General features: G+C 45.0%; 1 protein-coding gene and 2 long non-coding RNA genes across 3 annotated transcripts in view; 2 read left to right on the top strand and 1 right to left on the bottom strand.

Annotated features, from left to right (window-relative positions):
• The window catches only part of LOC108704265 (oocyte zinc finger protein XlCOF8.4-like), a 34,335-nt gene extending 23,441 nt beyond the window's left edge, over window positions 1-10,894 (top strand). The window contains exons 5-7 of the mRNA XM_041578128.1: window positions 5,950-6,081; window positions 6,171-6,294; window positions 8,840-10,894. Coding sequence (XP_041434062.1) covers window positions 5,950-6,081; window positions 6,171-6,294; window positions 8,840-10,803 — 2,220 coding nt within the window. The 3' untranslated portion in view covers window positions 10,804-10,894. The remainder of the gene's footprint in view (window positions 1-5,949; window positions 6,082-6,170; window positions 6,295-8,839) is intronic.
• LOC121399134 lies at window positions 3,580-5,720 on the top strand. Its single transcript, XR_005964763.1, has 2 exons — window positions 3,580-5,164; window positions 5,661-5,720. It is a non-coding gene; the product is annotated as an uncharacterized LOC121399134 (long non-coding RNA).
• Window positions 10,895-20,059: 9,165 nt separating the features above from the next.
• On the bottom strand, window positions 20,060-20,676 carry LOC121399140. Its single transcript, XR_005964772.1, has 3 exons — window positions 20,631-20,676; window positions 20,271-20,274; window positions 20,060-20,188 (listed from the first exon to the last, which is right to left on the bottom strand). It is a non-coding gene; the product is annotated as an uncharacterized LOC121399140 (long non-coding RNA).
• Window positions 20,677-20,846: the final 170 nt, after the last annotated feature.

The following is a 20,846-nucleotide window of genomic DNA, read 5'->3' as shown; positions in this document are numbered from 1 at the left end:
GAGTCCCATTGAGAGTCCCTAGGATTTCACGAGTCACATTGAGAGTCCCCAGAATTTCATGACAGTCACAGTGAGAGTCCCCAGAATGTCACGACAGTCACAGCGAGAGTCCCCAGAATGTCGACAATAACAGTGAGAGCTCCCAACATTTCATGACAGTCTCAGTGAGAGAGTCCCCAGCGTTTGCTATGGGCCCGGGGTAAATAGGGTTGCCACCCAGCTGGCATTTCAAGGGACCAGCTCCAATCCCCATATTTTGCCAGAAGTCCTTTCCCTTTATATAATTGGTTCACCTAATCATGTTGCTAGATCACCTATTTGTCATTTGCCACTCCCCACATCACCAGCACAAACACCTATATACCTTGACCACAACCCTAAGTACAACACACAAAGCTTTCCTTCCGTCCTGATCCAGGCTGAGAGATTAAGGCTGTGCCTTGAGGATACATGAGCAGACTTGCAGGAGTGACAGTGCAAACACTTAACCCATGGGTCGGTTCTGCCATGTCTCCTGATGCTCTTATGTATGGATGGAAGCTCCCTACACACGCACAGCAGTGGAACTGCAACTCACAGGCCCCATAGCCGTCATAGCTCCAGCTACACTCCCTTCCCCCACAGAGGGCATTTTATGTAGTTCAGCCATGTGTCTTCACACCAGCACTGACTGTGGGCAAATACTAAGTTAATTTGATGAGGTTCTTGGCAGCCTTGGAACTTGACCAGGAACACTCTGGATACTGTTAACTAGGGATCCCCAACCTTTTGAACCCGTGAACAACATTCAGATGTAAAAGGATTTGGGGAGGAACACAAGCATGAAAAATGTTCTTGTGGTGCCAAATAAGGGCTGTGATTGGCCATTTGGTAGCCCCTATGTGGATTGTCAACCTATATTGAGGCTCTGTTTGGCAGTGCACCTGGTTTTTATACAACCAAAACTTGCCTCCAAGCCTGGAATTCAAAAATAATCACCTGCTTTGAGGTAACTGAGAGCAACATCCAAGGGGTTGGGGAGCAACATGTTGCTCACGGGCTACTGGTTGGGGATCACTGCTGTAAACTGTATTTTACTCAAAAAGTTCTTAGAAGAGCAATTTTATATTTGTTGGAGGTGTTTCCCTTTAACAATCCACTTAGCAGCAGCCAAAAGGATTAGTATCTTATTTAAAGAGAACCATCCGTTATCTAAAATGAATTATAAGTAGCTTCACAACTGTATGTTACTCATCACTAGATTTGTACAGTTACTGGTTTCTCTTCTGTGTGTAACTGGGAATGATGCATAAAACATTTCCCACATTCATTACAAGTTAATGGTTTCTCTCCTGTGTGAATTTTGAGATGTAGTTGAAGGTCTGAGCGACGGATAAAACATTTCCCACATTCAGAACAGGAAAATGGTTTCTCTCCTGTATGAATACTTTTATGTGAATTAAGGCCTGCAGGATCACTGAAACATTTTCCACATTCAGTACAAGGGTATATGGTTTCTCTCCTGTGTGAATTCTGAAATGAACAGTAATGGGCATATTTATCAAGGGTCGAATTTCATATTGAAAAACTTCGAAATTCGAATTTAAAAAGACCAGCTGAAATGAAGTCAAAGTTTATTTTGGTCGAATAGGTCAGTTTTCGATCAAATAGGTCTGTTTTAGTTCGAAATCGAATCATACGAATCGAAGGAACAGCGCGTTCGATCGAATTCGATTCAAAGTTTTACCCCAAAAAAAACTGTTGATTTTTCAAAGTACGCCAATTGACTACAAATAGGTTCTAGGCGGTCCCCCATAGGCTAAAACAGCAATTCGTCAGGTTTTAAATGGCGAATGGTAGGTCGAATTTTTAAAGAGACAGTACATGATAAATTCCAAATCGAAGTTGGACTATTCCTTAGTCGAAGTACACAAAAAAAATAGCTTTAAATTCACATTTATTTTTTATTTGAAAATTCACCTCGACCTTTGATAAATCTGCCCCTAAGATCTTGGTGATGGGTAAAACATTTCCCACATTCAGAACAGAACAATGGTTTCTCTCCTGCGTGAATTTGTTTGTGGGTTATAAGCTCTCCATGATATCGGAAACATTTCCCACATTCAGTACAAGTGAATGGTTTCTCGCCCGTATGACTTCTGAGAGGAACGGTAAGCTGTTATACACGTGCAAAACATTTCCCACATTCATTGCAAGTGAACGGTTTCTCCCCTGTGTGTGTTTTATTATAATCAGTAAGATGTGAGCGACAGGCAAAACATTTCCCACAATCAGAACAAGAAAATGGTTTCTCTCCTGTGACGTACAAGGTCTGAGGCACATGTGAATGTTTTTTCTTCTTTCAGAAGGCAGCGTGTCTATCAAGATCTGAGTGATGTGCAAAACATTTCTCACATTGAGTTAAAGTTGAATCTAAAGGTTTCTCTGCTGCGTGAAGTCTGAGATGTAAGTTAAGGCCTGTGTGAGATTTTTTATGCATATTAAAGCTTGAAGGATCTGGTTTATCCTCTGTGTGTGCACCTAGTGAAGCACAGTAGGAGGGGGACAGCCAATCACAGCCCTGCAGTCACACAAGCACAGACAGGCTTCAGTTCCCTATCAATCCTCCAATGCCCACATAGCTTAAGGGATGATGGAATAAACATTGAATGATCTTTCTTTTTGCACATACTGCTCCTTAATATCCTGGCTCCATAACAACAATATTACTGTTACACTTGAAAAGGGGGCCTTGCTGCCCAAAACATGTTGTGTGGATGCACAATAAACACTAATTAGAAGGTATTCTGTTACTTGCCTTTTAATTCACATATTGTACATTTGAATGTTACTGTGCAACCATCCCTTACACTCTGGCTTCTGATATTTTGTGCCCTGCACCCATTACTTACCCAGTGGGTGTGGCTGGGGCTACTCCTTCATTCCTTCCGCATAAAGGACCTTGTTTCCTTTTATATAGTCCCACTGGTCCAAGGAAAAATAGATGGAAACATGATGAGTCCTTATGGCAACCTGTCACACACAATGTTCCAGTCATCCCCCAGCCAGAGAAAGGGATTATCATCCACTGTTACTAAACAATAAGGGGCCGCTGTACCCACCTCTCCAGTCAGCAGCTGGATGATGTTGGACATGAGTTCCAGGATCTTCTTGTCATTCTTGTTATTTTCCTTCTGTATGACGGAGCCAGGGGCATGCAGGGCCCCCCCATCATCTGACTTCTTCCTAGGGATGTAGTGCTAAATATTGAAAGGAAGAGAGAATGGTGTTTGAGCTGCAGAGAGACCCCTTTGTACAGACAGACAGTCTCTTGTCAGTGTGCCAGTCACAGTGCCCCTCACCTCTCCAGTCAGCAGATAGATCATCTCCAGTGTCAGATTCACCATTCTCTCCTTCTTCCCCCGCTCCTCCTCCTCCTCATTTTTATCCTTCTTCTTCTTCTTCCCCTTCATCCCTGTGTCACTCGCTTCCTAGTGAAATCCTAGGGACTCTCAATGGGACTCATGAAATTCTGGGGACTCTCGATGTGAAGCATGAAATTCTGGGGACTCTCACTGTGACTGTAGTGACATTCTGGGGACTCTCGCTGTGACTGTCATGAAATTCTGGGGACTCTAAATGTGACTCATGAAATTCTGGGGACTCTAAGTGACTGTCATGAAATTCTGGGGACTCTAAATGTGACTCATGAAATCCTCAGTGACTGTCATGAAATCCTGGGGACTCTCAATGTGACTCATGAAATTCTGGGGACTCTAGATGTGAATCATGAAATTCTGGGGACTCTCTCGCTGACTGTCATTCTGGGGATTCTCTCACTGTGACTGTGATGATATGGTGGGGGCCATTATGTCTATTCCGCATGTGTGTCTATATTAGTGTTGGCACATGCACATTTTACCTGAATAGACACGTCTGTGTTTCTTGTACAGTTAAATCTTCAGTTAAAATGAGAACATCGGGCCAGATTAAGTGTGTTTACGTGTGTATGCGAGTGTATAGCTCTTATCCATGCTAAGGACCTTCCCAGGGGTCTGCACACGTGTGTGACGTCATTTCTGCGTCAGTAACATTTTCGGCTTAGCCCCCTGGGGATGAGATCTCTTACTGTATAAATAACTGTATAAGTGCAGTGCTTCATGAAGGTGCAGCCATACAGAAATGGGGGCCCCACACTGTGCCTGTCATGAGATGCTGTGGGGCCTACACACTGTGCCTGTTGTACTGCCATTCATTTCATTTGGCTTGAGTTTCAGTATCACTATGTATATTATATGAATGCACTGAGAGAAGCTGCCATCTACATCATTACCCAACGGGCGCTACGTTTGCTAGTGTATATATATATATATATATACAGTATATATATACAGGGGGGATACCCTTGGCCACTCCCATGGCAACATTGCAGCTTGTGCCCCTGCCCTGACTAAAAGCATTTTCCATGAGGGAAACACGGATGGGAAGCTTTGGTTGTAGCACATAAACAAATGGGTGAAAAACACCAGGTCAAGGCTCATTGTCTTGTCCGGTCCAGTTCTGTCTCTCAGTATTTCTCTGGTTTTATTTCAATCTGCTCCAGCCACAACTCTGGCCCAGTTGGAATGTGGTCATTTTATATCCGTTCCCTGCCCCTCAGGTTTCTGCCCCAGTAAATAGATAAAGAGATCTATGGCCCATATAATAGAGCTTGCCATATACATTTACTGTGTTGGGAACGTGTGTGCTGCTGTGTCTGACAGGAAAAGGCAACAATCAGCCACAGGCTTGGAGACAAAGGGGCAGCAAATAATAGGGGGAGGGGCTCAGACACTGAATAGCCCACACTGTGTCCTGCCAACCAAACCTGATGAACCAGTGCAGCCTTTTCCTTCCTAAGAGGGGAGGGGCAGACTGCTGCAGAGGATATGATTGGCTTAATAGTCAAAGGGCTGAGACTTGGAGTTAAGGGCTGTGGGTAATTTTTGCCAGAACAGCCAAAAGGAATCAGCCAGGCTACTTAGTAAAAGCCTCTGGGAGGTGATCTGAGAGATATTTGTGCGGTACAGAGATATGTGAGGAATTGTCTCCCTTCCCTTACTGAGCCGCTCTCACTCCCACCTCCCAAGCACCCGGGACCATTGGTTTGTAGCCGGAGCAGGGAACTCTGGGAACTTCCACACAGGTAGGTACTGACCCCCCACCCCAATATACTGAGCCCATATGTGCTGCCTCCCTTATTCCTACCTTGTGTGGCACCCACCTCTGTCATTTACCCCTCACTCTCCTCTACTATGGGCTGTGTGTCTCACACTGGGGTTACTCCTGCTGCTACTGCTACTGTGGGACTGGGGGTCGCTGCTGCTGCTGCTGTGGGACTGGGGGTCACTGCTGCTGCTGCTGTGGGACTGGGGGTCGCTGCTGCTGTGGGACTGGGGGTCGGTGCTGCTACTGCTGTGGGACTGGGGGTCGCTGCTGCTGTGGGACTGGGGGTCGCTGCTGCTGCTGAGGGACTGGGGGTCGCTGCTGCTGTGGGACTGGGGGGTCGCTGCTGCTGCTGTGGGACTGGGGGGTCGCTGCTGCTGCTGTGGGACAGGGGTCGCTGCTGGGCCCCTGTAATTCTATTGGGGGATATTGCTGAGAATAATCCTGTATAGAAATGTGTAAGTGCTTAATTCCAGGGTCACTTCCAGGTCAGTCCCTCCCACGAGGAACCAATGGGAATGTGGGAGGAAGCGAGTGACACAGGGATGAAGGGGAAGAAGAAGAAGAAGGATAAAAATGAGGAGGAGGAGGAGCGGGGGAAGAAGGAGAGAATGGTGAATCTGACACTGGAGATGATCTATCTGCTGACTGGAGAGGTGAGGGGCACTGTGACTGGCACACTGACAAGAGACTGTCTGTCTGTACAAAGGGGGTCTCTCTGCAGCTCAAACACCATTCTCTCTTCCTTTCAATATTTAGCACTACATCCCTAGGAAGAAGTCAGATGATGGGGGGGCCCTGCATGCCCCTGGCTCCGTCATACAGAAGGAAAATAACAAGAATGACAAGAAGATCCTGGAACTCATGTCCAACATCATCCAGCTGCTGACTGGAGAGGTGGGTACAGCGGCCCCTTATTGTTTAGTAACAGTGGATGATAATCCCTTTCTCTGGCTGGGGGATGACTGGAACATTGTGTGTGACAGGTTGCCATAAGGACTCATCATGTTTCCATCTATTTTTCCTTGGACGAGTGGGACTATATAAAAGGAAACAAGGACCTTTATGAGGAAGGAATGAAGGAGGAGCCACAGCAGCTCCACCCACTGGGTGAGTAATGGGAGCAGGGCACAAAATAATAACAGCTGGTGTGTAAGTGAACTAGGGTCAGACAAGTTGGATCTCAGCTTACAGAGAAACACAGGCCCAAGTGGAGGTGATGTTTCCTGGTGCAGATACAACGGGCAGACAATCAGCAGTGGAGGAGCTGCATTTCTCCACAGGCCAAGATCCACTGGTCTGGCCCTAGCCTTAAGTGGAACAGTACAAGAGATGTGTGAGAACAACAGAAACACAAATGAGCTGCTGACAGTAAAGCAGGAGCAGTGAGTTACATATGATGGTTACACAGTAATACTGTTGCTATGGGGACAGGATACTAAGGAGCAGTTTGTGCATAAGGAAATCTCATTACAGCAGGGGTGCCCAGACTTTGTTACCCTGGGATCTACTCTCGACACCTGGCCCCCATCAGGAGATCTACCTTGATAAAAATAGTGGGCCGTCTACCATACGGCACAAGAACAAGTTTCCAGCCCATAAAATGGTTATAATACTATAGTGTATTATATAAAGTTGATCCCAAAGCTCTGCCTCGTCCATATTAACCTACTAGAAGCCAGAGGAAAAGGAGCTGCAGGCCCTTAGGGATGTGACCAATCGGCCATCTATAAGGGCAACATGCATCTCCAATTCACTGCACTAGCGGCTCTTAAAGTTACCAGAGGCAGCTTTTTGACGCCCCTGGTAACTGGTCGCTTCATGCCGCCTGAGGCAAGGTTCTTGCCTTGTCTGCCTTAGCAGATCCCTTAAAAAACCTAAGCAAAGTCCAACCTATGTTACTCCCTGCTATTAAAGTGCATAGGTCTGCATACACAGGCAACTATAGGTAAGATGAGGGTGATGTGTGTTACAATAAGCCACAGGCTAGTCTAAAAGGTAAATGTAATAACTTATTGCCTTAAAAATACACTAGCAGGCAGTACTCAATCCCTGGCCAGGCAGGACTCACCACACGCTGAATAAAACATGCACTGGCTTGTATGACACACTTCAAAAATTCAAAGATATATTTCCAGTCAATATATCTTTGAATTTTTGAATTGAGTGCCCTTTGGAGTTGGGGGCTATATTCCAGCACTTGGCCCTTTTTGACAGGCCTATATAGACTGCAGCAGTTGAGTAGTAAAGTTTTTTGGATTTTGTATGACACACTGCCCAGCCCCACACTCACAGTAATGATGTTGGGCCCAGGAATGGCACCATGGCCAGAGGACAGGAACCTTTTCTCATGACATGTGGGAGAGGGGCATCCTCATTAGCAGTGCAGCAGGATATTGGAAACCCACCCTTTTACTGGTCAGTTTAACCTATGGCCCCAAGGTGATGGAAATACGCACATTATTGTACCATTCTGTGTGAGGGGAAAGGAGTGGAGCGGGGGCTGGCAGCTGATGGAGGAAGACTGGATGGAGCTGATTTACAGCATCCCATGAGAGGGATGGGCGCCGGACGAGAGGGTGTGCTGTGAGCCCACCCTCCTCAGCCTTCAGCCTGGTTTAGGAGCTGAGCTCTGAGCACGTAGGGCTGAGGAGGGAGGAGCGAGGAATGAGCCAAGAGGGAGGAGATCGCAACTGCAGGCAAGTCTGCATTCTTATCATGCTTCTGCCTTCTTCAGCATTCTTTTTATGTTTGGGGGGCGCACGCAGGCAGCTGACAGGTCGTAGTCTCCAAGAACAATGTCGGGATCTACTGGTAGACCGCTATCGACATCCTGTGCACCCCTGCATTAGAGGTTTATCTGGGGTTGGGAAAAATGTCCCAAGTGGGTTGAAATGGACCAGACAAACTCATAGTCCAGCTGATTTCTCCAAGCATTGTAGGCATTGGGGATTTGTCGGGCCACTCAGCTGGTTGGTCTCCTCTCTCTGCTGACACCATTGCTGTTCACAGTGAGATTGTACTTTGCACTGCGTTAAAGGAATCAGAGACTTGAGGGGGGGGGGCACATGGGACATATCTGTTGCTTTTGAATCTGAGCTGAATGCTGAGGATCAATTACAAACTCACTGAACAGTTATGTCCAAAAGCAGGAAGTAGTGTTCTGGCTATTATGTTAGACATCCAGTCACTCCAGCCTTCATACATTACATTTTTGCCTAACTCACTATATTAGATACATTTTCTACTTTGCACAGCCTATTTATTTACCCAGTTTTTATTTTTAACTGTTTCTTAAAGGCTTTGTATCTGACTTTTCATACTGTATCAGAGCCTGTTGGGGTGACAGTTCCCAACACAAAGGGGCAAAGAGTGAAGTTAGAGATCACCACAGTCCACTAGAGTGAAATTCTGCCACTCTCCATTCATTTATATTGGTTTTTAAAGGCATATTTATCAAAATGTGAGCTTTCACTTTCACCCATTGATAAATACGCTTTTAAAAATCCCATAGAAATTAATGGAGAGTGGCAGAATTTCACTCTAGTGGACTGTGGTGATCTCTAACTTCCCTCTTTGGTAAATATGTGCCAATGAATCGCTACATATATGTATAACATGTGATAATTATTTCTCCTGTTTGTATATTTGCCAGACTGTGAATATGAAGATAAGAGAGATATTACAGCTGATCTGGGAGGAACATTATGTTGTAATAATGAACCAAGCAAGGTTGGGACTGAAGGAGCAGATTTCTGTGCTGAAGGAAATGTCACAAACCCTGAAATTTCTCCAGTGGAACAGCCCCCACCAGCCAATGAGATTAAAGAGGAAGGGACTTCATGTGAAGAGGGAAACCAATCAGATTGCAGCATTAATCCACTTTCAGAACAGATACAGGGAACAGATATACCTACTCCTAGCATGGGCTGCACCCTGAATAACAGCTCAGCAGATACATCAAATGGTATTAAAGGGAAAGTGATTTTATGTGAAGGAGGAAACCAATCAGATTGCAGCATTAATCAATTTACAGAACAGATACAGGGAACAGATACACCTACTCCTATCATGGGCTGCATGAATAATAGCTCAGCAGATATTTTTACATCAAATGGTATTAAAGAGGAACTGACTTCATGGGAATGGGGAAACCAATCAGATTGCAGCATTTATCAACACACAGAACAGATACAGGGAATAGATACACCTACTCCTATTATGGGATGCAGCCTGAATAACAGTTTTCTGGTTAATTATATATCAGATGATATGAAAAAGGAGGCAGCTTCATCTGAAGAAGGGGACCTTTCTGATATTAGAATTATAACTGTTTCAGACTCAGTACTGGAAACAAATACATCTGCTCTTTTTGTTGGAGAGAGCCTTAATACCAGATTCTCACCTTCATGTGAAGGGGGAAACCAATCAGATTGCAGCATTAATCCACTTACAGAACATGCACAGGGAACAGATACACCTACTCCCAATACAGTGATATATAACTGCTCTGAATGCCACAAACGTTTTAGAACTAAGGCCGGTTTTGTCAAGCATCAGAAAACTCACACAGGAGAAACACCATTTGTCTGTTTTGTGTGTGAGAAACGTTTTGTGTGTCATTCAGATCTCATTGGACACCAAAGAAGTCACACAGGAGAGAAACCCTTCTCTTGTACAGAATGTGGCAAGTGTTTCTCACATCGTTCACACTTAAACAGCCACCACAAAACACACACAGGAGAGAAATCGTTCCTTTGTTTTGCATGTGGGAAATGTTTCGCTCGTCGCGCACATCTTACTGCCCATCACAGAACTCACAAGGGGGAGAAACCGTATTCTTGTTCTGAATGTGGGAAAAGGTTTTCATATCGTTCACACCTAAACTGCCACTACAAAATACACACAGGAGAGAAATCATTCCTTTGTCTTGCATGTGGGAAATGTTTTGCTCGTCGGGCACATCTTACTGAGCATCAAAGAATTCACACAGGGGAGAAACCATATTCGTGTTCTGAATGTGGGAAATGTTTTGCATCTCGTGCGCTGTTTACTAAACACGGCAGAATACACAGAGGAGAGAAACCATTCATTTGTTCTCCATGCGGGAAACATTTTACATTTCACTCCGACCTTTTAGCACATCAGAGGATTCACACGGGGGAGAAACCGTTCTCTTGTACTGAGTGTGGGAAATGTTTTCAAAGACGTCAACAACTCATTGTGCATCTGAGAACTCACACAGGAGAGAAACCATTTTCCTGTTCTAAATGTGGGAAAAGTTTCATAGATCGCCCGCGTCTTACTGTGCACCTCAGAACTCACACGGGGGAGAAACCATTTCCCTGCCCTGATTGTGGGAAGTGTTTCAGTAATCACGCAGGCCTTCGGCTCCATAAAAAAATTCACACAGGAGAGAAACCGTTTTCCTGTGCCGAATGTGGGAAATCTTTCACCTATCGGACAGACCTTACTGTCCATCACAGAATTCACACAGGAGAGAAACCATTCACTTGTACTGAATGTGGGAAATGTTTTGCACGTCGCTTTCAGCTTACTGTACATTCCCGGTTACACAAAGCAGTTTCTGCTAATAACTGCAGTGACATACAACTCTGAGCATTATACAGCCATGAGTAATATACAATATATATGATTCTTTATGATTAAAGTGTGCATGATCAATAAACTTTTAATGCTTTAGGCTTCATCTTTTGTATTCTAAATTTTGCACTTAATTAGGGTATGTGGGGATTTTTAAGTACAAAGATAGTTAATGGGGAAATAAACACCCCCAAGCAAAGTGATAGAAAATTGCTCAAAGTGCTCTTCTGAGCACTGTTGCAGTTTACCTAGTTTTTTTTTTTTAGTTTCAAATTAGAATGTTTTTCACTGCTAAAACCTTGAGTTTACAACAGCAGTGACCCTATTATCCTGCCCATCCAGTTGGCTGCCAATAAATGAAGTTACTGATGATGGAAACATCTCCTGGCACTCCTCTTTATGGTTCTATTAGCCTGTCGCTTGTTTAATCTAAAAATCAGAGTGTATATGCAGGCGCCTAGAAATAGTAATACATTACCCCTGCTCATTTAAAACTTGGTCTCATTTAGAGTCACAACACTGTCATATATCGTATATCTGAAAGATCATATATGCTTCTGCATATATCTGATGTGATTTCACCTCTGATCCCCAGTTTGATTGCAAAGCTCTGTGAGGTAGAGTATAGAATAGAAGAAGTCAACGGGAATGCCGGCAAAAACAGGATCTTGTGGAATCGAATCCCTTTATAGCTAGAATGTAAAGTCGATTCAGATAAAGTCAGATGGAGTAGTTTGATCATGCATCCATATCTGACAGTCAATGTATTTCAACGGAAAGAAAAACACCATCGGATTTTATCTAACGGTTGGATCTTTATGCCTTAAGTCTACTAGAAAATCATGTAAACCTGTTGGTCTTCCTCCAAGAATTTGTCCAAGTTAGATAATGGGACAAAGCTCTAACTAGATCCAAAGTATGCCACTCATGTTCTTGTTTGTTGCTTGGATTTGGACAGAATGACGATACAGGTTAATTCCAAGTCTAGATGAAACTGTGACCTCACTTTAGGAAGAAACTGAAATGATGGTCTTAGAACAACTTTATCTGGAAAGGCTACTGCATCTGGTTCTTTCTCTGACAAGGCCTGAATCTCTCCTATCCTGCAAGCTGAAGTAATTGCTACCAGGAAGAGTTCTTTCATCGTAACATGCCAATCTGAGGCACTCTCAAGAGGTTCAAACGGAGCTGATGTTAACACCTTTAAGACTAAGGGCAAATCCCCACGGAGGGACCTTCCGAGAAGGTTTCACTCTTTTTAAAGCATTGAAAAAATGTATCACCAATATCTCCTCAGCCAAACCCTTGCCAGTTATAGCTGAAGGTGCCGAAACTTGTCTTAGCGTGCTTACACCAAGACCTCTCTGAAACCCTGCAAAGAGGAATTCTACCACCCACACTGCAGATGGAATTTTAGGATTGAATTCTGAGTTCTCTGCAAAATTGACGAAACAAGCCTACACTCTGTAATATTGGTTAGACGTGGACTTTCTGGATTTTAGTAATAAATCTGTTAAATCAGTTCTGGCTCCCGCATCAGTGAGCCTCTGCCTTTCAGTTTCCATGCTGTCAGTGACAGGTGACACACATCTTGAAAGGGTATTGGACCCTGCATCAACAAATCCTTTAGAACTGGCAACCTCATTGGAGGTTGTACCGCCATCTGCGTCATAAGAGGGAACCAAGGGCGTCTTGGCCAATATGGAACAACTGCAATCACTAAGGCCTCTTGCATATCTATTTTATTCAACACCCTCCAAATCATGCCTTATGCCAAAGAGGAAATGCCCTTGTAATAAGTATTTCAGGATGACAATGACCCCAAACACACCAGTGTTGGTTCTAGACCAACAAGATTGAAGTTATAGAGTGGGCAGCCCAATTCCAAGACATAATCCAATAGAAAATGTGTGGGATGACATCAAAGAATGGCAAAACCAAGAAGAATTGTGGAATGTATCAAGTGCCAGAAATTGATTGACTTCTGCTTAGGAAAAAAAATAGAAACCTTTCTCACATCTTCCCTAAGCAGAAGAACATCAGAGCAGCCTCTTTCTTTCTCCTGACAACTTCCTTGACTACTTGGTGGTCAGACTGGTGGGAAACTGACCAGCAGGTGGCGCTGTTGTAACAAAATTCATTCATATTAACAGTACATGCATCCCTTAATATCTTGGAATGAAAAATAAATAAAAATGAATGTAAATGACAAAAGTGCTTAGAAATAGCCAACTCAGCAAATAGATGGCACTTCTGGAAGAAAGTTTATTGCAGCAGGCTGCTGTTAATAGTTTTGGTGCTTAGAATAGCCCTCCGTCAATTTTACATTCAAATATTTTAAAGGAGACATTTAGGATAAATGAAAAAAAAAAACTAATTTTGTAGGTAATTATAAGTAATATATGGTGTTGCTTTTACACGGTGCTAAACATTAATACTATCTATAAAAATAGCCCCTTTATTGGAGCTCCCTATAGATGTTCTCTGGTGGTCGTGTACTAACGGTCCCTGCCAGAAGCACAGTAGGAGGGGGACAGCCAATCACAGACCTGCATTCACACAAGCACAGACAGGCTTCAGTTCCCTATCAGGTCCTGCTAGCTGCTGATTGGTTCCTGTCCTACAGTGCAGTGAGCTGAGAGCACAGCCTGGGAATTCAGGGAGCAGCAAGTGGAAGAGAAGGGAGGGATTATTAGGGGTTTTTGCAGAAATATTCAATAAATCAGCCTGAAACACTACTTTTTAAGCACAATTCTTCTATATCTAAATGAGTATAACGCACTGGCACATTCTTATTTTTTACACCAAATGTCTCCTTTAAAGGTTTGCGTATCCTTTCAGATTTCAGCTGTATTTTCCATAGAAATACACTGCCCAAAACTCAATTGGAATATATTTAGCAGTTCTCTCACTTTTCTGCGCCAGCGAATAAAAGAAGCAGCTCATTAACCAATAGCAATAAAGAATGGGGGCCTTACTATTACCTGCCAGGGGCCACAGCAGCCTGTGTGTACCATATGTGTGTTGCATTGTACTGTGTGCCATTTGTCTGTCAGCTTTTATTATAGAATGGAAGCGCTTTATATCTACAGAGTGAGAGAGAGGACGAGATACTTGCTCATGGGCTCACAGGACAGGGAGCGAGATGGATCAGGCAGTAGCACCGAGTGCGTGCTACCAACCAAACGTTACAGTAATACAGTGCAAGGGCAGCCTCCGTCCCTTACCAACTGCATCAAACTCTGACTCAAACAAGTCCTGCGCTGCCTGTAGCTTGGCGGGAAAACACAGAGCACTCGCTTATTGGCTAAAAGACAAGGGGCGGAACAGACACAGTCAGTAGCATCCGGGGTGCTCTTAGTCACCACTCTAGTGATATCATGGCCTTTGGACCTTTGGGTAGTGATGGGCGAATTTGCGCCGTTTCGCCGCAAAATTCGCGAATTTCGCGAAACGGCGCCGGCGTCTCGTTTTTGACGCCGGCGCCCGTTTTTGACGCCGGCGCCCGTTTTTCCGACGCCGGCGCCCGTTTTTGACACCGGCGCCCGTTTTTGACGCCCGAATTTTTACCGCGAATTTTCGCAGGCGTTTTGCGAATTTATTCGTTCGGCGCGAATCGCGCAAATTCGTCGCGAATTCGCACCTGGCGAATAAATTCGCCCATCACTACCTTTGGCCAGAAACCTCTACGGACTTCATGCCTGGTACAGAGTGGTACGGACTGTGGGTAACTTTTCTAATCGCAAACGTCAAATTGGTGCTGCTGCTGGGGGCCGGTGCTGTCAGAAGCTTGGGGAGTGCAGGTAAGTACAGGTTTTACAGTTCATCATTCTTGAGTGTAACCTTAGCTCTATTATTCAGGGATGAAGGGGAAGAAGAAGAAGGATAAAAATGAGGAGCGGGGGAAGAAGGAGAGAATGGTGAATCTGACACTGGAGATGATCTATCTGCTGACTGGAGAGGTGAGGGGCACTGTGACTGGCACACTGACAAGAGACTGTCTGTCTGTACAAAGGGGGTCTCTCTGCAGCTCAAACACCATTCTCTCTTCCTTTCAATATTTAGCACTACATCCCTAGGAAGAAGTCAGATGATGGGGGGGCCCTGCATGCCCCTGGCTCCGTCATACAGAAGGAAAATAACAAGAATGACAAGAAGATCCTGGAACTCATGTCCAACATCATCCAGCTGCTGACTGGAGAGGTGGGTACAGCGGCCCCTTATTGTTTAGTAACAGTGGATGATAATCCCTTTCTCTGGCTGGGGAATGACTGGAACATTGTGTGTGACAGGTTGCCATAAGGACTCATCATGTTTCCATCTATTTTTCCTTGGACCAGTGGGACTATATAAAAGGAAACAAGGTCCTTTATGCGGAAGGAATGAAGGAGGAGCCCCAGCCACACCCACTGGGTAAGTAATGGGTGCAGGGCACAAAATATCAGAAGCCAGAGTGTAAGGGATGGTTGCACAGTAACATTCAAATGTACAATATGTGAATTAAAAGGCAAGGAACAGAATACCTTCTAATTAGTGTTTATTGTGCATCCACACAACATGTTTTGGGCAGCAAGGCCCCCTTTTCAAGTGTAACAGTAATATTGTTGTTATGGAGCCAGGATATTAAGGAGCAGTATGTGCAAAAAGAAAGATCATTCAATGTTTATTCCATCATCCCTTAAGCTATGTGGGCATTGGAGGATTGATAGGGAACTGAAGCCTGTCTGTGCTTGTGTGACTGCAGGGCTGTGATTGGCTGTCCCCCTCCTACTGTGCTTCACTAGGTGCACACACAGAGGATAAACCAGATCCTTCAAGCTTTAATATGCATAAAAAATCTCACACAGGCCTTAACTTACATCTCAGACTTCACGCAGCAGAGAAACCTTTAGATTTAACTCAATGTGAGAAATGTTTTGCACATCACTCAGATCTTGATAGACACGCTGCCTTCTGAAAGAAGAAAAAACATTCACATGTGCCTCAGACCTTGTACGTCACAGGAGAGAAACCATTTTCTTGTTCTGATTGTGGGAAATGTTTTGCCTGTCGCTCACATCTTACTGATTATAATAAAACACACACAGGGGAGAAATGTTTTGCACGTATATTACAGCTTACCGTTCCTCTCAGACCTTCAACTACATCTCAAAATTCACACAGGAGAGAAACCATTAACTTGTAATGAATGTGGGAAATGTTTTATGCATCATTCCCAGCTTACTGCTCATTCCCAGTTACACACAGAAGAGAAACCAGTAACTGTACAAATCTAGTGATGAGTAACATACAGTTGTGAAGCTACTTATAATTCATTTTAGATAACGGATGGTTCTCTTTAAATAAGATACTAATCCTTTTGGCTGCTGCTAAGTGGATTGTTAAAGGGAAACACCTCCAACAAATATAAAATTGCTCTTCTAAGAACTTTTTGAGTAAAATACAGTTTACAGCAGTGATCCCCAACCAGTAGCCCGTGAGCAACATGTTGCTCCCCAACCCCTTGGATGTTGCTCTCAGTTACCTCAAAGCAGGTGATTATTTTTGAATTCCAGACTTGGAGGCAAGTTTTGGTTGTATAAAAACCAGGTGCACTGCCAAACAGAGCCTCAATATAGGTTGACAATCCACATAGGGGCTACCAAATGGCCAATCACAGCCCTTATTTGGCACCACAAGAACATTTTTCATGCTTGTGTTCCTCCCCAAATCCTTTTACATCTGAATGTTGTTCACGGGTTCAAAAGGTTGGGGATCCCTGGTTTACAGTATCCAGAGTGTTCCCGAAACCTGGATAAGGTATATCCAGTATCTGTGTTAGGGCTCTTATACAAGGGCGTATCATTGTGAAATCTTATACAGTTGTATTTTTCTATGTTTCACCACTTGGGAACGCATTGTATGGTGAAAGTACCCACTGCATGACAATGATCTGCCAAATGCAGGTGTGATGGAACAAGCAGTGGTGTATCTGTGGAGGTTCAGTGTGGTGTATTGGGTACTATTACTATAGGATAGAATTTGGTCTGTTATGCAATGGAACACACACAAAAGGCACAGCACAGGACTAGGTGAAGAAATACCCATGTGTGTGAGTTTTTAGGCCATAGTTATGTGGTGTGATTGCACTGATTTGCTCTAGTGGATCTCATGTCAATCAGACAAATACTTATGCTGAATTCCGGGCCAGTCAAGTTCCAAGGCTGCCAAGAACCTCATCAAATTAACTTAGTATTTGCCCACAGTCAGTGCTGGTGTGAAGACACATGGCTGAACTACATAAAATGCCCTCTGTGGGGGAAGGGAGTGTAGCTGGAGCTATGACGGCTGTGGGGCCTGTGAGTTGCAGTTCCACTGCTGTGCGTGTGTAGGGAGCTTCCATCCATACATAAGAGCATCAGGAGACATGGCAGAACCGACCCATGGGTTAAGTGTTTGCACTGTCACTCCTGCAAGTCTGCTCATGTATCCTCAAGGCCCAGCCTTAATCTCTCAGCCTGGATCAGGACGGAAGGAAAGCTTTGTGTGTTGTACTTAGGGTTGTGGTCAAGGTATATAGGTGTTTGTGCTGGTGATGTGGGGAGTGGCAAATGACAAATAGGTGATCTAGCAACATGATTAGGTGAACCAATTATATAAAGGGAAAGGACTTCTGGCAAAATATGGGGATTGGAGCTGGTCCCTTGAAATGCCAGCTGGGTGGCAACCCTATTTACCCCATAGCAAACGCTGGGGACTCTCTCACTGAGACTGTCATGAAATGTTGGGAGCTCTCACTGTTATTGTCGACATTCTGGGGACTCTCGCTGTGACTGTCGTGACATTCTTGGGACTCTCACTGTGACTGTCATGAAATTCTGGGGACTCTCAATGTGACTCATGAAATCCTAGGGACTCTCAATGGGACTCATGAAATTCTGGGGACTCTCGATGTGAAGCATGAAATTCTGGGGACTCTCGCTGTGACTGTAGTGACATTCTGGGGACTCTCGCTGTGACTGTCATGAAATTCTGGGGACTCTCAATGTGACTCATGAAATTCTGGGGACTCTCAATGTGACTCATGAAATTCTGGGGACTCTCAATGTGACTCATGAAATCCTGGGGACACTAAGTGACTGTCATGAAATCCTGGGGACTCTCAATGTGACTCATGAAATCCTGGGGACTCTCAATGTGACTCATGAAATCCTAGGGACTCTCAATGTGACTCATGAAATTCTGGGGACTCTCGATGTGAAGCATGAAATTCTGGGGACTCTCGCTGTGACTGTAGTGACATTCTGGGGACTCTCACTGTGACTGTCATGAAATTCTGGGGACTCTCAATGTGACTCATGAAATCCTAGGGACTCTCAATGGGACTCATGAAATTCTGGGGACTCTCGATGTGAAGCATGAAATTCTGGGGACTCTCGCTGTGACTGTAGTGACATTCTGGGGACTCTCGCTGTGACTGTCATGAAATTCTGGGGACTCTCAATGTGACTCATGAAATTCTGGGGACTCTCAATGTGACTCATGAAATCCTGGGGACTCTAAGTGACTGTCATGAAATCCTGGGGACTCTCAATGTGACTCATGAAATCCTGGGGACTCTTAATGTGACTCATGAAATTCTGGGGACTCTAGATGTGAATCATGAAATTCTGGGGACTCTAGATGTGAATCATGAAATTCTGGGGACTCTCGCTGTGACTGTAGTGACATTCTGGGGACTCTTGCTGTGACTGTCATGAAATTCTGGGGACTCTAGATGTGAATCATGAAATTCTGGGGACTCTCGCTGTGACTGTAGTGACATTCTGGGGACTCTCGCTGTGACTGTCATGAAATTCTGGGGACTCTAGATGTGAATCATGAAATTCTGGGGACTCTAGATGTGAATCATGAAATTCTGGGGACTCTCACTGTGACTGTAGTGACATTCTGGGGACTCTCGCTGTGACTGTCATGAAATCCTGGGGACTCTCAATGTGACTCATGAAATTCTGGGGACTCTAGATGTGAATCATGAAATTCTGGGGACTCTCTCGCTGACTGTCATTCTGGGGATTCTCTCACTGTGACTGTGATGATATGGTGGGGGCCATTATGTCTATTCCGCATGTGTGTCTATATTAGTGTTGGCACATGCACATTTTACCTGAATAGACACGTCTGTGTTTCTTGTACAGTAAAATCTTCAGTTAAAATGAGAACATCGGGCCAGATTAAGTGTGTTTACGTGTGTATGCGAGTGTATAGCTCTTATCCATGCAAAGGACCTTCCCAGGGGTCTGCACACGTGTGTGACGTCATTTCTGCGTCAGTAACATTTTCGGCTTAGCCCCCTGGGGATGAGATCTCTTACTGTATAAATAACTGTATAAGTGCAGTGCTTCATGAAGGTGCAGCCATACAGAAATGGGGGCCCCACACTGTGCCTGTCATGAGATGCTGTGGGGCCTACACACTGTGCCTGTTGTACTGCCATTCATTTCATTTGGCTTGAGTTTCAGTATCACTATGTATATTATATGAATGCACTGGAGAGAAGCTGCCATCGACATCATTACCCAACGGGCGCTACGTTTGCTAGTGTATATATATATATATATACAGTATATATATACAGGGGGGATACCCTTGGCCACTCCCATGGCAACATTTCAGCTTGTGCCCCTGCCCTGACTAAAAGCATTTTCCATGAGGGAAACACGGATGGGAAGCTTTGGTTGTAGCACATAAACAAATGGGTGAAAAACACCAGGTCAAGGCTCATTGTCTTGTCCGGTCCAGTTCTGTCTCTCAGTATTTCTCTGGTTTTATTTCAATCTGCTCCAGCCACAACTCTGGCCCAGTTGGAATGTGGTCATTTTATATCCGTTCCCTGCCCCTCAGGTTTCTGCCCCAGTAAATAGATAAAGAGATCTATGGCCCATATAATAGAGCTTGCCATATACATTTACTGTGTTGGGAACGTGTGTGCTGCTGTGTCTGACAGGAAAAGGCAACAATCAGCCACAGGCTTGGAGACAAAGGGGCAGCAAATAATAGGGGGAGGGGCTCAGACACTGAATAGCCCACACTGTGTCCTGCCAACCAAACCTGATGAACCAGTGCAGCCTTTTCCTTCCTAAGAGGGGAGGGGCAGACTGCTGCAGAGGATATGATTGGCTTAATAGTCAAAGGGCTGAGACTTGGAGTTAAGGGCTGTGGGTAATTTTTGCCAGAACAGCCAAAAGGAATCAGACAGGCTACTTAGTAAAAGCCTCTGGGAGGGGATCTGAGAGATATTTGTGCGGTACAGAGATATGTGAGGAATTGTCTCCCGTCCCTTACTGAGCCGCTCTCACTCCCACCTCCCAAGCACCCGGGACCATTGGTTTGTAGCCGGAGCAGGGAACTCTGGGAACTTCTACACAGGTAGGTACTGACCCCCCACCCCAATATACTGAGCCCATATGTGCTGCCTCCCTTATTCCTACCTTGTGTGGCACCCACCTCTGTCATTTACCCCTCACTCTCCTCTACTATGGGCTGTGTGTCTCACACTGGGGTCACTCCTGCTGCTACTGCTACTGTGGGACTGGGGGTCGCTGCTGCTGCTGCTGTGGGACTGGGGGTCGCTGCTGCTACTGCTGTGGGACGCGGGGTCGCTGCTGCTACTGCTGTGGGACTGGGGGTCGCTGCTGCTATTGCTGTGGGACAGGGGTTGGTGCTGGGCCCCTGTAATTCTATTGGGGCATATTGCTGGGAATAATCCTGTATAGAAATGTGTAAGTGCTTAATTCCAGGGTCACTTCCAGGTCAGTCCCTCCCACGAGGAGCCAATGGGAATGTGGGAGGAAGCGAGTGACACAGGGATGAAGGGGAAGAAGAAGAAGAAGGATAAAAATGAGGAGGAGGAGGAGCGGGGGAAGAAGGAGAGAATGGTGAATCTGACACTGGAGATGATCTATCTGCTGACTGGAGAGGTGAGGGGCACTGTGACTGGCACACTGACAAGAGACTGTCTGTCTGTACAAAGGGGGTCTCTCTGCAGCTCAAACACCATTCTCTCTTCCTTTCAATAT

This window comes from Xenopus laevis, chromosome 9_10S (genome assembly GCF_017654675.1).
Source record: "Xenopus laevis strain J_2021 chromosome 9_10S, Xenopus_laevis_v10.1, whole genome shotgun sequence".
In the NCBI taxonomy this organism is placed as follows: domain Eukaryota; kingdom Metazoa; phylum Chordata; class Amphibia; order Anura; family Pipidae; genus Xenopus; species Xenopus laevis.
The sequence above is the reverse complement of the archived record's forward strand: the minus strand, read 5'-3'. Positions and strand labels throughout refer to the sequence as shown.